Source organism: Macaca fascicularis, chromosome 12, assembly GCF_037993035.2.
Source record: "Macaca fascicularis isolate 582-1 chromosome 12, T2T-MFA8v1.1".
In the NCBI taxonomy this organism is placed as follows: Eukaryota; Metazoa; Chordata; class Mammalia; order Primates; family Cercopithecidae; genus Macaca; species Macaca fascicularis.
This window is the reverse complement of record NC_088386.1, coordinates 10,347,905-10,363,401: the sequence shown is the minus strand read 5'-3', so window position 1 is coordinate 10,363,401 and position 15,497 is coordinate 10,347,905. Positions and strand designations below refer to the sequence as shown.

At 39.4% G+C, this 15,497-nt stretch overlaps 1 protein-coding gene across 27 annotated transcripts in view; it reads right to left on the bottom strand.

Moving 5' to 3' along the window:
- CLASP1 (cytoplasmic linker associated protein 1) overlaps positions 1-15,497 on the bottom strand; it is a 309,768-nt gene that overhangs the window by 38,165 nt on the left and 256,106 nt on the right. For 13 of the 27 annotated variants that reach the window (XM_074008821.1, XM_045366933.2, XM_065525364.1 and 10 more), the window contains 3 exons: positions 10,872-11,015; positions 10,232-10,338; positions 703-853 (listed from right to left, as the gene is read on the bottom strand). In XM_074008821.1, the coding sequence (XP_073864922.1) occupies positions 703-853; positions 10,232-10,338; positions 10,872-11,015 (402 nt within the window). Of the gene's footprint in view, positions 1-702; positions 854-5,506; positions 5,624-10,231; positions 10,339-10,871; positions 11,016-14,351; positions 14,454-15,497 lie in introns of those variants that run through there. The other 14 variants (XM_065525354.1, XM_065525356.1, XM_065525357.1 and 11 more) reach the window with 3 other exon arrangements.

The window sequence follows — 15,497 nt, the reverse complement described above, 5'->3', positions numbered from 1 at the left end:
AATTCTCATAGGAGCGTCAACTCTGTTGTGAACTGCACATGCGAGGGATCTAGATTGTGTGCTCCTTATGAGAGTCTAATGCTTGATGATCTGTCACTGTCTCCCATCACCCCCAGATAGGGCCATCTAGTTGCAGGAAAACAAGCTCAGGGCTCCCAATGATTCTACATCAGAATGAGTTGTATAATTATTTCATTATATATTACAATATAGTAATAACAGAAATAAAGTACACAATAAATGTAACGTGCTTGAATCATCCCCAAACCATCCTCCCAACATGTGGCCCAGTCTGTGGAAAAATTATCTTCCACAAAACCAGTTCCTGGTGCCAAAAAGGTTGGGGACTGCTGCTGTATAGTACTGTAGGGTAAATACAGTTAACAACAGTTTATTGTGTACCTCCAAAACACTAGGAGAGAGAATTTTCAATGTTCCCAACATAAAGGAATGATAAATGAGGTGATGGATGTACTAATTACCTTGATTATTATACATTCTACACATGTATCAAAATATCACTTTGTAGCTCATAAATGTGTACAATTATTACATGCCAACTAAAACTAAAAGGAAAACATTATTTTAACTACAGGAAAAAAATAATGATGAAGCTCAGTAATCACGATGTTCAGTGTTCAGAAGTCTCATTATCTGTCATTTAACTGATACAGAGTTCTCTTTTAGCCTAGGCATACTTACGATATCACATTCCTTTTTGCCATCTCGTTTAATGGGCTCATTCAGATCTTCTTGGCTTCGAAAACTAAACTTTTCAATGGCTTCTGTAACTCCACGTAGAGAACTATAGATTTCTTCAGAGTTCAGGTTCTCTGTATCATAGTCCAGCATGCTAAAGATAAAAAATAATTTATTTCTTAAACTGAGGCACATACATGGAAATGAGAGGTGGGCATAAGTTACTTCCCATAATTTAAAGAATAAGACATATTTATAGTTTTGTTTATCGGGTGATTTGGAATGAAAAGGAGGCATCTTTTGTTAGAGTACCACCACCGGACAATTACACATCTTCCTTGTTAAAACTGCCAAACACATTACATCAGCACTCAATAAAAACCAGTGGGAAACAACAGTAACCACGAGAATGTAGCAACTCAAAGAGTGACACTGGTGACTGAAGGCACGAGATAATGAAAGTGGAAAAATAACTTTCTTATTTTGAAGATGGAAAAAAGGAGTTTGGTTGTTACTGGTCCCAAATGTACAAACTTAAGAGGAATGGGCAGTTGGAAATAAAGCTAGTACTACAAGCAAATTTCAAAGGAGCAAAGTAAATAACCTCACGAGACAAGGTTATACTCCCAGGTATCCAATCCAGAAAACAAACAAAACCCTATTAAAAAAACAAAAACAAAAACAAAAAAACAAAACAATCCTAGACTCAAAGTCAGATCCACCCTACAAACAGGCCCAGAAAGTCTAACTCACACATCATCTCACCCAGGGGCCTGACTCTTCTACATGCTTCTATTTGGAGTTTTATAACCAAAGCAGATTTTATAAAAAGTCACATTCCTGGATAGACATCTAAGAATCCTCATAAAAGCAAGAAATATTTGTTGTTCATGGACAAGTGTTATTGACTGCTGTCTTTATAGACATTGGGCATAGCAAAACATGAAATGAAGCAAAAAAGCCAAACAATCCTTTTTGGTGCACTGTAGTTTGTCAACAAGTGCCCTGTAGATGTCTGGAAAGTGCACTGAAACAGGGAGAATCCTGAGAACAAAAACCATCCTGAGAATAGAAAAGTTTTAAAAGCATGGGATGGATATACCAGCATAAAGCAAGCAAAACATGAAGCAACAGTCAACCAAGGGCAAGTTAAAAAAAAAAATCTTAGTTTCAATGTCACTCGTTTCAAGAAAAGATCAGATGAATTAATCTAATTTAATTTTTAAAATAGTCCTGAGCTATACTGAGGATTGCTAGGGACATGCAAAGAATCCTTGGCTGTATATAAGTAAGCACGCAACATTGTTTAAGGACTAAAGAAAAGCAATCTTCCTGTTCTTCAAGAGAGTAGTAACTGAAGAAACTAAGTATCCTTCCTACACGACCAATCCTATACATTCCCCCAAAGTGAGTTTCCTGTAATGTAAAAATGATGAATATTTACTAAGTACTCTTCCTTAAGTACTCTGCCCTAAAAAAAAAAAAAAAAAAAAAAAAAAGTTTGGGCAGATGAGCAAGGTAAGATTTGGAGAGCTCTCACTTGGAGTGGCCAGATCTCTACTGGCTTGATGTTGCAATGATCCAAGTGTTTTCTAGGGCTGGTGCTGGTAAGTTCTAGAGCCCAAGAGCTGACCACAATCTCAAAGATGGGAGCTATTTGTCTAGAATTGCAAATATGGCCCAGATAAAACCCACTTTTCCTGATGAATGAAAGAAAATACATAACCCAATTGTATTCGGAGTGTTCACAAAAAAAAACCAAACAAACAACAACAACAAAATTTCAACTCGAAGATTGACTTGAGCATCAAACAAAAAGAAATGTGAACCTTGAACAGGTATTCTGTTGAAATTCCACGTCTCAACTGATAGGAGGTAGAATAAAAAATCTGAACAGAATTTAAGATCTCAACCTCTTCTATGTTCACAAGGCTATCTGTCAAAGAGGCAACACTCCTTAGACGTGAGGAAGGCATGACCGAGGGGCCAGAGGCTCCCCTCCTCCTTCTGAGGACACCACAATACTAGCTCATGTACAGACAAGGCATTTATACATCTGGCCAGTACACTATGTTTTATATATAAAGACTGAGTATTATGACTCAAACAAAAAATATATATACAAGATGTAAAAAAAAAAAATGCCTTAAAATACTTTTAATCACAACAACCAAAAATAATAGCATAGCCCATGCAAAAGAAAAAAATCCAAAAAACTTAAAGAACGATGGGATGGACAAGAGGAAGTCTGGCGGAACGTTCAAGTTTTTTAAGGGATGTCACAATATTATTTTCCATATGTCGCTTCAGATAATGTCAGCTTTCAGATAATTCATCTCATTATTCTTAACCTGAACTTTCCTAAAAATATTTCATTTCAGATCACATCACTTCACTATTACAATAGCCTCTTTTTAGAATAAGAAAATAAAGGATTCTGCCAGGTAATTTCCGCCTTCTCACTTTGAATTAATAAACCAACTCAAACTCCCAATTTAGGAGCACCATTTGCAGAACCAAGAACAATTGAAGGTGTCTTCTTTTAGACGCACTAGCCTGAGGTTTGAAGTATCTCCTTGGTATGAAGCTAAAACAGTGAGCTGCAGGTGAGAGGCATAACTGCTTAGCTCTAGGAGGAAATGGACCATGCTACTTTCTTTGCTACTTTTATACTTTGGCTTGATTTGTAGTTTTCCAAATCAGTATCAGTTAAGTTCTCACTTAAAGGAAAAAGGAATTTCCCATGAAAGCCATTATCAAGGAGGGTAGATATTATGTCCTCACAAGCGGTATATGAGGGAGCCGCAGGACGGCCTCAGAAGTGGACTGAGAAGAGAACTGGGGAAACCTCAGTCTGCCATCTGCCCCACAGCCTGTCTTGTTTCAGCCCTGAGACAACCCCAGGACATAATTCTTGGGTTAGAGGTCAAGCCCTGATCACCTGTAAATACTCTGGTTAGACTCCAGAAGGGCTCTCTTAGGGTTTTTTAGATTAGGGAGAATTCCTTAATCAGTCAATAGTCACTGACCTAAGGTTAGGCTTACATCAGGCCCTGGCAACCAACATGGAAGCTGAATGCGGCCCTGGGCTTGCCCGCTGAAGGATTCATGTCATGGGGAGGGAGGAGGGCATGGGGTCAGGTCTCCAAGAGAGAGAAACTGGAGAGAGAAGTCTGCCTTCTTTGTCATTTTGTAGGAAAAGGGTACAATGTATAGATTAAGCATAGTCATTCTTTGTTATGGAATCAACAGGATTTTGGCACAGAGCAAAGAAACAGGCATATAGATTCCCTCTTAGTTTTATGTAACTGCTAGGTTTTCTAAATGTAAAAGTCTCTAGTCAACTATCCCTGCCTCCAATGGGCAACAGAAGTTGTAAGCATTTAGTAAGCATTCTCTCTTAATGAGTTAGGTCAACACGTATTATTGTGTACATATGTGAAAGATGATCCTAGGAATGGGATGTGCTCTGGAGGGAGAATCCTGATGTGTGGCTGGCAGTGAAGCTGAGTGCCCATGAGGGCATACGGGTCAACATACTGGGAGATAGTCAACAAACTGATCTTACACTTGGAGGCACAGCTAACCTTAAAAAAATGAAAAAGGAGTGACCTGCTTTGTTAACATTAAAGACAGTAGCCGTCTCCTTGTCTGCTTGCCCTAACCTTGTGTATCTAGAAACATTCATTGCAGGGTTCTCTGTACACTTTAGAAATGACTTTTAGAGGTATAAGAGCTTCAAAAGGAAGGTGTTGTTAAAATATTTCATTTACTGTTTTTGGCTTCACCATGTAGATTATTTGTATTCCACAAAAGTCAGAATACAAATCTGTGCAAAAGCTATCTATGAAGCATTTCAAAAGTAACAGACCGTTTTTTTTGTTTGTTTTTTTGTTTTTTTTAACCCTTTTCCTATCACACCCTCTATCATAGAGGGTAGAAACTCATCTCACAAAGCACAATGACAGCTGGACTGCCCGGTGCTCTAACAGGTTTCTAGGGAAGAGATTCTCTGATCTTCGGACCTTATAAAAAGCATCCCCAAGAGATCCTGAAATAGACATCTGCAGTACTATGTGGACCCTTCTTTGCACCACAGATTTACCATCTGTCAGCATCTGAGGGAAGCCCACCCCGTCTTCCAGACTCATAAATAATTGTTGCATAACCAGTGTCCATGATGCTGCACTCGGCATCAACTGTGGGGGTGCATGAGGTGACTGACAGTTCTCCTTCTTAGAGGCAGGGCATCCTTAGTGAGCTAAAACAGTTATCCTGCCTTGTGGGGATTCCTTTCTGGATGTGTGTGCTCAGACTACCCTCATATGACAGTATATTAGGAAAGAAATCAGTTATATATAGTCAACAGCATGGCTGAGAGTGGGAGGTGTGGTTTGGGAAAGAGTAGGTCTCCTGGCTTCTCAGGGGAATGCCTTCTGCACTTTAGACACATGCTAAGGAAACTGCTCCCACTATTGCCCACGCTGACCTCACAGCATTTCCTGAGCTCTTTCTGGGGGCTGAGCACTGCACTGTACAGAAAGGCCCACAATAGTGGGCGGTGATGAATCTGATCAGGTTATAAAGGGTCATCTGTCCCTGTGACACAGCAGGAACCGTACTTGTGAGATTTGGCAAAGATCACACACCTGCTCACACTTCTCACCAAGGCTCTACTCCTGCTATGTGACACCAAGAAAGGGACCACACTGGAGGCAGCTTAGAGGCTTTCCCAAAGACCTGAGACGACCTTGGAAACGCAATAATATTGTGACACCTCAGACAAGTTTGACAGGTAGCTTGTTACCTGGGAGAGTAAGAGCGCCTGAGAGCCTTGTGGGAGGGAGCGGTGGGGATGGAGTTAGGCTGAGAAAAGGGAGGTGGGTGCTTCGCTAACCCATCGGCACTCCAACCCCATAACCGACTGCAGTGATCAGAAGAGGAAAATCAGAGAGAAATACAAAAAGCAAAGGGGAGGGGAGGAGGAAAGCACTACACACTAAGTGTCTTAGTCTCTTCTTTCCTTGACAAAGTTCTATTAAAGTTAATCAAAGCAAAATTAGCACTTCATCATACAGAGAAAAGAACAAATTTTGTTTTACAATTTGGTCCTTGATGAGACTGGTTTATTCTTTCCCCTCCCAACCATGGAATGTGTTTACTACTTAAAATCACATGAGATTCCAAGAGTGTCTATGTGAGAGACTGTGTGTATGTGGGAGTATGAGGGGGTGTGTGTATCTGCATGCACTGGGAAGGACATAACACAATACACAAGAAAATATGGATGTTCACTTTCAGTGAACTCATCAGTTATTTTAGAAAGAACCAAACAAAAATCATGGGGCCTCAATTCAAATGGGACCAGAGGGACTCCAGAAGGAGGACTCAGAGACCGTGCTACTCTGACCAGAACTCTCCAATGTGGAGCAGTGCATTCCCCGGGGCTGTGATCCAGTTGGATGGTGTTCAGAGACAGCACAAGCTGTTTCCTTCTGAAACAAGAGTAGCACCACTAGAGGGCTAGTGTGTTAAGTCTCAGCTGGCCAGCTCAGAGTACTAGGTCATAAAAACCAAACCTCTCTGCTCATATCACCTAATATGAGAACTGAAATTCTTCTGGGAACACAAGTATTCATCTTCCCTTCGCAAATGTCACTGGGTGCCTGGGCTTGCAGAGGCCCTGAAGGAGAGTTCTAACAACTGCTGCAATTCAAAAGGATTGCGGGAAAGCCTGGGAAAGTGGGGAGCTGGGCTGGCTGGTGATGTGGGGGAAGGCCAGGGTGGAGTCCATGGCATCAGCGCCAGGGCACCTACAGAACAGCCCTGCTTGCCACTGGCATTCACTGGCATCATCACAGCGGGAGCCTCTGCATGCTAGTCTTCCCTGAGCACAGGTATAGCTCTGCTTTATAAGGAAAATAAGTCATGGAGATGTGAAGTCACTGCCGTACAGAGGCCTAAAGACACACTGGCCTCTATGTGAGGCACACACTGGGTCAGACACACACAGTGGGCTGGAGGTGAGGGCACAGGAGGGATGCAGGTGACATCTCCGGCTGGGCATCTGCTTGGGGAAGGAGGGGCAGACACACCCACCTCCGAGTGTGGGGCGGGGTCTCCCTGTTAAGCACACTTTGATTCGATCCATACTCTGGATCCTCTCACAAGAGGGCCACTAAAAATGACTTCCTATTGCTAGGGCCACACACGCTATTTACAGAGTCATCCCGCTCTATGACATGTTTGCCAAGAACAGATGGCAGACCAGCAAGGACCACCATATACTTTTTTCTCTTAAAGGAAATGGACTTCAGATGATTTCTGAAGCCCCGTGCAACTCAGTGTTTCATTTACCATAAAATCACATTAGGTAAAATATAAATATGTACTTCACATATTTATATAGGCAGTTTACTCTTTCACACAGAAATGATGTCTAACAGAATGTTTTACAAAAGTTTAACCTATTATCTACAGCATCTCTACTACTACTGGGTTGATAAAAAAAAAAATGACTTCCTCACTGGTGAGAGATATATACATATATATTTTTTATATATGTATATATATAAATAAATAAATATGACAGGGTCTCATTCTGTTGTCCAGGCTAGAGTGCAGCTCACTGAAGCCTCCATGTCCTGGGCTCAAGCAATCCTCCCACCTCAGCCTCCCAGGTGTGTGGCATCATGTCCGGCTGATTTTTTACTCTTTGTAGAGACAGGATCTCACTATGTTGCCTAGGCTACTTACAAACTCCTGGGCTGAAGCAGTTCTCCCACACTGGCCTCCCAAAGTGCTGGGATTACAGGCATCAGTCACCATGTCCAGCCGCTAGTGATATTTTTAAACAATTATCAGATTTATCATTTTAGAATAGTTTCTTACTATCATCATGATCCAAGTATAGAAATTTTGAACTAAAAAAAAAAAAGTTCATTTTGACAGTTAAAATTAGACTTAAAACAGGCCAGGTGTGGTGGCTCATGCCTTTAATTCCAGCACGTTGGGAAGCAGAGGTGGGTGGATAACCTGGGGTCAGGAGTTCGAGACTCCGTCTACTAAAAATACAAAAATTAGCCTGCCGTGGTGGTGTATGCCTGTAGTTCCAGCTACTCAAGAGGCTGAGACATGAGAATCGCTTGAATTCAGAAGGCAGAGGTTGCAGTGAGCAGAGATCATGCCACTGCACTCCAGCCTGGGTGACAGAGTGAGACTCAGTCTCCAAATAAATAAATAAATAAATTTGACTGAAAACAAATAATTGGTAATAGCTTTTCCCCTACAGCATAAAAGGCTAACACTGTTTGGTCAAGATAACTCAAAGGAATGGCAGGTTGCAGAAAATCAACAATTTAAGAGCAATGCTCAGAAAAAATAGCTGAGATTATATACAACAGATCTGTCTACCTTTCTATAGTCTCCTTAAATGAGGTAACCTACTCAATTCTATTTAGTGCAATAATCCATTTCTTTTATCATTTTCCTTTAGAAAATATGTAGCCTATTTGAATATTTCTAGTGACATGATAACATGAGGCAGTTTTTCCCACTGCCGGACAGTTTTAGTTGCAAGAAAAACTATTTCTTCCGTGAGCTCAAGTTGGCTGAGACCATCTGGCTATCTATGCACTGAATGATGGCAAGTTTAAAAAAATGTATTTTTCCAAGAAAGAAACTACATAAATAACTCCCTAAAGAAGAATCTGATAACAAGAAAATATTTAGACCACACATGAACTACCGAATATTGAAAATAAATCTCGTTTCTTCCACTGATCTGTAACTATAAATAAAAATTAAGATGAGGCCAATTAAGAAGGGATAATGACCTTGAAAAACAAAATTTTTAATGACTTGAGGACCCATGGAGATTGACTTAGCCAGTTTCAGCTCTGATGAATGATACTAACAGCATTAACAAGTTTTTACTTAGATTAGTAGCACAAATAATAATAAAATGCTTAATATGAGTTATACCTTTTGATTTACTATCTAAAGAATGTGCCACCCTAAGAATGCAATAACTAAAAGACGTATGAACTGTATATTATGGAAGAAAAGACTTCCCAATTAATGTTGTGTAACTATCTCTTCTAGACAGAGGCAACAATTTACAGAAAATTCAAGTTTTGCATATAAGTTTCTCCACTAGGAAAGACAATTTTATGATTTTACTGTCACCACTGTACCACCATATTCTTTAGACATACATGGTAGTATTAAGGAAAAAAACAAATGGCTAAACCTCAGTCACACCTGGGGAAAGTCAAACATATTTTCATTAGTCTCTGGCCTCAATTTTTTAATTGTAACAGCCTGTTGAAGCCATGACAATACAGACCAAATCTGGAGACATAATATCACATTGCCATCCACCTAAACGTAGTGCAGAGAGACATCTGGGGGAGTAAACATAAGGGCAATCTAAACAGCAAGATAAGACAGCTACAGAAAATACTTGGTTTCACCAAGAGGAAAATACACATTTCTTATGTTCCAAAGTATTTAAAGGATATGAGGAACTGGAAATCTAGAGTGATAAGGAAGAAGTGTGGGAGACTCTTCATCATTTAAAAAACTAAATGTAAAAGCAATTATGTTTTGATATCTTCCTAGTAACAAGGTCCCATTAAAGGGAAAACAGCATACTTGTCGTACTGTCATTTCATTTTCAGATCTCGGTGCCAGCAGCCTTCAGGACAAAAGCTTACTGGTTTGTATTGTTAGTGATCCCAAAGAGTTAATCCTGTAGACAGAGCATGTGTGCCCTTTGCTGGTCCAGACACTGGCTCTTTCATCAAAATTCTGGCCTGTAGGGCAACTACTTTGAGTGGGGCCACGGGTCACTCCCAGCCCATGTGAGGGGGTCACTAAAGCCACCACACAGACTTCTAAAGGCTCTGGTCAGATGGTGAAGTATTACTAAAGATCCCGACAAAGCAGGTTCTCTTTTTAAGTCACTGCCTCAGCTTCTATAGGGCCAATATTTGCATGGTCCCAATAAGAGTATGAAATGTGGACCCAATTTTAGTTCTCAGATTCTAAATCACAGTCCTTCAGAGCAGCATTCTGCTTCAAACATGACAGCAACTATGTTTAGAATGACTACTTGGGTTAAAAAACTACCCCAGACTTGGTGTAACTGACTATAACAAGTTGGCTTGGATGACTAAATACCTTCAGGTTCTACCACTTGCAGAACAGGTAATAAGCTTCTACATGGATTCTATGCAAAACAGTACTAAATGTAAACTTTCAGTTGTAGGTACTATTAGGTACCAGTGAGTGTTTAGAGCTACTAGAACCAGAGAACATTCAGCACACACCACTCATCTTACCATAGAAGTTAACCCCTTTGCGGAAGATTATACAGTTACAATTTGAGTGAGGACTAGAACCCATGGTTCTTGATACTCAATATTCTTTTTGTTATTTAGCTTAGTCTAAAAAATCTAGAAATAGGCTGCACAGCAATTAAGGTGCTTTAGTTTCTTTAATTCTGTGGAAAGTAAAGAAGTGACCTTACCTTGGAGACAGACCCCCATGGGAACAGTTGGTGGGTGAGGTTAGGGGGCTGGTCCTGCTGCTGGTGTGTCGGGAGGGCGTTCGGCCAATCGTATTGCTTGGAGAGCCCTGGGGTGAAGCAGAATAGGCATCATTATTCCAGTGCTGTACATAGAATATTATTCTATTCTCTCCTTGGTCTTTTAATCCACATGTAAATAAATGGGTAGAATCTGCCCAGGATGGTTCCCCTGCCCCTCAGAATCATAAGGCCAATTTTAAGTGCATATAAACCAAAAATGAATAATCATTATACAGGCACTCCTGGAGTCGAATGACTGATGTTGGGTGTGCCAGAGTGACAGACAAAATTGAGCATCTGCATCTTTCCAGTGTTGAAAAATAAGACCAACTCAGTGAATGAATGACTAATTGGATAGCCTAGTGAAAATGTAGCTGACTGAACAACCTAAGAAAAAAGGCCATACTTAAATATCAGATTCATTCATTCACGGGGCTCAGGATGGCCCCGTCCTCAGGATGCTCGGCATTTCCTGAAAGAGGACAAGGAAACGGGGTACTCTATGAGAGTAGGTTCTAGGTAACGGCTCCGCAGAGGTCATGGACATCACAGAGACACCAACCGTGACCAAAGCACTCACCACACTGGTGTTACTGGAATTCTTGAGGTGGTTGTGCAGGAGTTTGGTGGCACCATCCTGGAATGTTTTTGGCAAGGCACCAAGTAACATGGTAAATTCAGGAGTATTCAATTCAAACAGAGAGATTAGCACAATTTGTGCTGCCTAGAAAAAGGAACCATGATTAATCTATGTAACGTACAATAGGTCCTTCATCAAAATGTTGATAAAAGTTGTTTTTAAAAAATATTTTATACGTAAAATCACTAATAAGAGGGCATTCTAGGCATCAAAAACAAAGAAGCATCTGAAGAAAATAATATCAATCATTAGTCTGACTTCAATCTGGAAAATAAACTCTGGCTTCAATTTAATGTCCTGGCCTTGGAATTCCACAGCACACTAATAATAAATTCCTAGTACTTTTCTTTTGTTATCTGGTACTAGGAAGGAAGCTGGTAAATAGCTAAATGAAACAATTAAAAAGTTTAAAAAGTTTAAGATTGATCCCACTTGAATAATTCAGAACTGAACAGGGATCTCAGTGTACCTTGGAGAGCACATATTTTTAAACAAGCTACATTAGGTTATCTTGAGAAGCCACATTTCTCTTAACTAAGAAACACGAGAAAACGAGTATAAATACCTCAGAAAAACTTCTACTTTTACACCTATAAACCAAGGAGAGAGACTTCTGAGAAGCAAACCAGACTTTGAAGGAGTCTACATTAAAAACATGCTCTTCTGCCTTTTGGAAAATGTTCTACTTTTGCTTAATAATTGAGTCAACACACTGCAAGCCTGCTTGTAATGACTGTGGTAGCAAGGTAGGCAAAGCAGTAAGAGTAGTCAACGAGACTCGGGCTTCTAGTAAGTGATGTGCTTTCTATGGATTTAGTAGCAGGCAATCTGAGCTTAAAGCACAATGCCTGAGGAATTAATTATAATAATAATAGTTTTCATTTACAAAAGCCAAGCCAAAAAAAATTTAGTAAATACTAATTGGCATTTCTTATTAATTTCTAAGAGTCAAGGGAAAGAAAAAGACACAAAAAACTGTCTGTGAATATAATCACTTCTTTTTCGTTTTTAACCATAAAGATTTTACAAACATAAAGTCTTTCCAAAGACCGTAATTTTTAAGATTGCAGTAATTATTCAGAATTTTTTTCCATGACATAGAATATTACACAAAAAATGTGCTTGCAGAGAGAATCTTTTGGAAATAAAATCACAAAATAGTTCAAGGATTTTACAATGCTACAATTAATTATACGTCCAGTTAGGACAAAATTACTATTTTGTGCATGGAGAAGGAAAATAAATCCAAAAACCCAAAGGTATTTAACCAAAAATAAGAACTATGAATTTAAAAATATAATCAAAAATTACTTTAACATTTTGAAATCATTCATCAAAGCATTGGGCAAAAGTACATTACTTTTCCCCCCTTTAATTTCAAATACAGTCATCAATACCTTTTCCACCCAAATTAAATCATAAGTGGCCAAAATATTTTTATGACATGGGCAAAAAACATTATTATTGATTTTACTAAAATATGCTTTTCTACATTTCATTTTGGAAACATTTTAAACAAATTATCTGAAGGAATCTACTTCACCAACAATTCAATGTACTGTTAATTTGATGTGTACATTTGTATAAGAGAACAAGTTTTTCCAAAACTCATGCGAAATAACCTGCATATTTTTAAAACACATTGTATTAGGTGTTAGGAAAAAACCAATGCATGCAGAAAAATAATGCACTACAAGAAGAAAGCAAGCAGCAGCCTGGAATTGCAGCAGGAAAAACACATCAATGTCATCAATTTAATTAAAAAATATTGGCACTTAAATTTTGTTGACTGAAAATGGCATCTGAAGGTTATAAAACATATAATTACCTTCTTGAATAGTATGCTTTTTATGTCAAATGTGCCACTGCCTTTATTTAAGAGACAATATTTCTTCCCAGAATGTTATCTAATGTCTCAAGCTAACTTGAGGCTTTTCATGATGCAAATTATAAACTTAGTAGCTTAAAGTATTTCCAAAGTAAAATCTTTTAAAAATAAGATCCAAGTTCTAGAAACTGGTAGAAAGTATCATTTAAATATACATTTTTTTCCTACGAAAAGAGGCGGGGGTCTCATTGCCCAGGCTGGAGTGCAGTGGCTATCTACAGGTCCAATCACAGTGCACTGCAGCTCGAACTCCTGTGCTCCAAGCAATCCTACTGCCTCAGTCTCTGGAGTAGCTGGGATTATAGGCATATAGTGCCCGGCCCAAGTATCCAATTTTTAAAAGATTTTATATCAGAGTTTTGCAAGGAATTAGACTGCTATTATTTTCAAATATTTTATCTCTGACCCTCTGAATTAGTGAGAAGTTAAAATGGAATCCAAGCAAGGAAGAAAACTGGGTTATATTTATCATTACCATCAATATGATCTCATTAAACAAGTAATTCCAGATATGGAACTGGGCTGGAGAGATGCATTTAAAAAGCCTGGGGCATAGCTCATGTTCACTAGTGACTCAAAAAGCGGAGTACGCCACTGTTCTTGTCTGCATATCTGAACTGTTGTCTTCGTAAGAGGCAAGACCATTAGGCAGCCAGATGAAAAACTCAAGAGTACTGCTGACTTTTTCTAATGGGCAACCCTAGGGCAATTTATTTGAAGGATCACACGGCAACTTAAAATGAAATGATTCTCACACACACCCTCATAGAGGAATTTGAGAGGTGGGATTTGTAAAACGTTCTTCATATCTCACTGCTATCATATGAAGAGAACTCCCAGGGACATCAACTGTCTTGAACGTTGCACACCTTATAGCAGAAAGGAATTCTTCCTAGCAGATCAAATCAAAATAAAGCTTTGCCAAACACTTCAGTGTTGTTATTAATTTGGGAAAACAAAATTTGAGAGGAAAAGCAGAGTTTTCCAATTTATTAAACAACTCACTGCTCCCTTCAGACTCTCAATAAAAATTGCTTCATGAAGTCACCAAAGAGAAACTATTTCAAAACCTTCAGTCATTTCTCATTTAGCATCTCTCCTTTTTTTTTTTTCCAAGAGATGGGGGTCTTGCTATATTGCCCAGGCTGGAGTACAGTGGCTATTCACAGGCATGATCACTGTGCACTGCAGACCCGAACTCCTGCAATCCTCCTGCCTCAGCCTCCCAAGTAGCTGGGACTACAGGCATGTGGTACTGCTCCAGCCTACTATCTCTCCTTTTTACTATTCTATTAAAATATGGTAGCAGTCGACACAAACATGGGTATATCACTGAGAAGGTAGTTAATCATAAAACACACCATAACACAAAGGTTGACACAGGCACACATACACACGCTGATATAGTATTATATTAATTTTAGATTTATCAAAAGCTTCCCAGTGCCTTCATAAGGGCAACTGGTATTAATAATCTAAAATGCAAACAGTGAAGTGTGCTGTTTGAAATTAGTACACAGTTTTCAATCTACCTGTTTACAACTTTCTTCCAAGTTTCCTTCTCCAGGCCCAGAGCAGGTTGAAGCTGACCTAGTGGGGAAATCCTCACCTACTCGACTACGCTGAAGCGAGGACTGGCAAACAGGAAAGGTGGGAGGATTGAATCAGAGAGAAGCAGAAAGTGCCTAAACATGGCAATCTGTTAGCTACAAAAGCATTTGGCTTCTTAGATAAAATCAGCGAGACACACATGATTGAAAGTTAGGAAGAATCAGAATAACAACAGTAGCTGCCAGTTTTAACCCTCAGTAGCATCACTAGGTCTTTTACTTAATAAACTTAAAAGTAGTATTCTTGCTTCAGGTGATGAAATGGAAGATGTCCAAATAAGACTTGAAAGAGTCCAGCATGGTGGCTCACACCTGTAATCCCAGCACTTTGGGAGGCCAAGGTGGGCAGATCAACTGAGGTCAGGAGTTTGAGACCAGCCTGGCCAACAAATGAAACTCCCATCTCCACTAAAAATACAAAAATTAGCTGGGTGTGGTGGCATGTGCCTGTAATCCCAGCTACCCAGGAGGCTGAGGCAGCAGAATCGCTGGAACCTGGGAGGCGGAGGTTGCAGTGAGCTGAGATCGTGCCACTGCACTCCAGCCTGGGTGACAGAGCAAGACTGTCTCAACAACAACAACAAGAAAGACTTAAAAGAGACTCACAGTCACAGTTAAGCTGAGATTCAGTTATTTGATAGTAAAACCCTTAGCTTTCAGACTAGAGGCATGCTGCCTTTATAATCATATATTTTTTTAAAAGTCAATTAGAAATCTCACCTTTTCAATGCAATTTATGCATTAATACTTCTCCCTGCTCTAGCCAACAGCATCTTTATACTTCTAGGTTTCTCTGCCATGCCTTCATTGCCCACACTTCTCAAAACAATGTTTTGGGGGCTAAATCTGTTGCTTCATTTGACAAAGAGAATCACATGTGATAAGCTAACATACAGGCATTCTAAATTCCAACATGTAAACATACAATTAAAATTCTACTGCCATTACCACATTCCCTCTGACTGATCACATGGCTTCCTAATCTTAGAAAAAATTCTGGTACTCAGTTTATTCCATAAATAACAGCAGCAGCAAAACCAAAACAATCACCAAAAAATAATAGCAGAG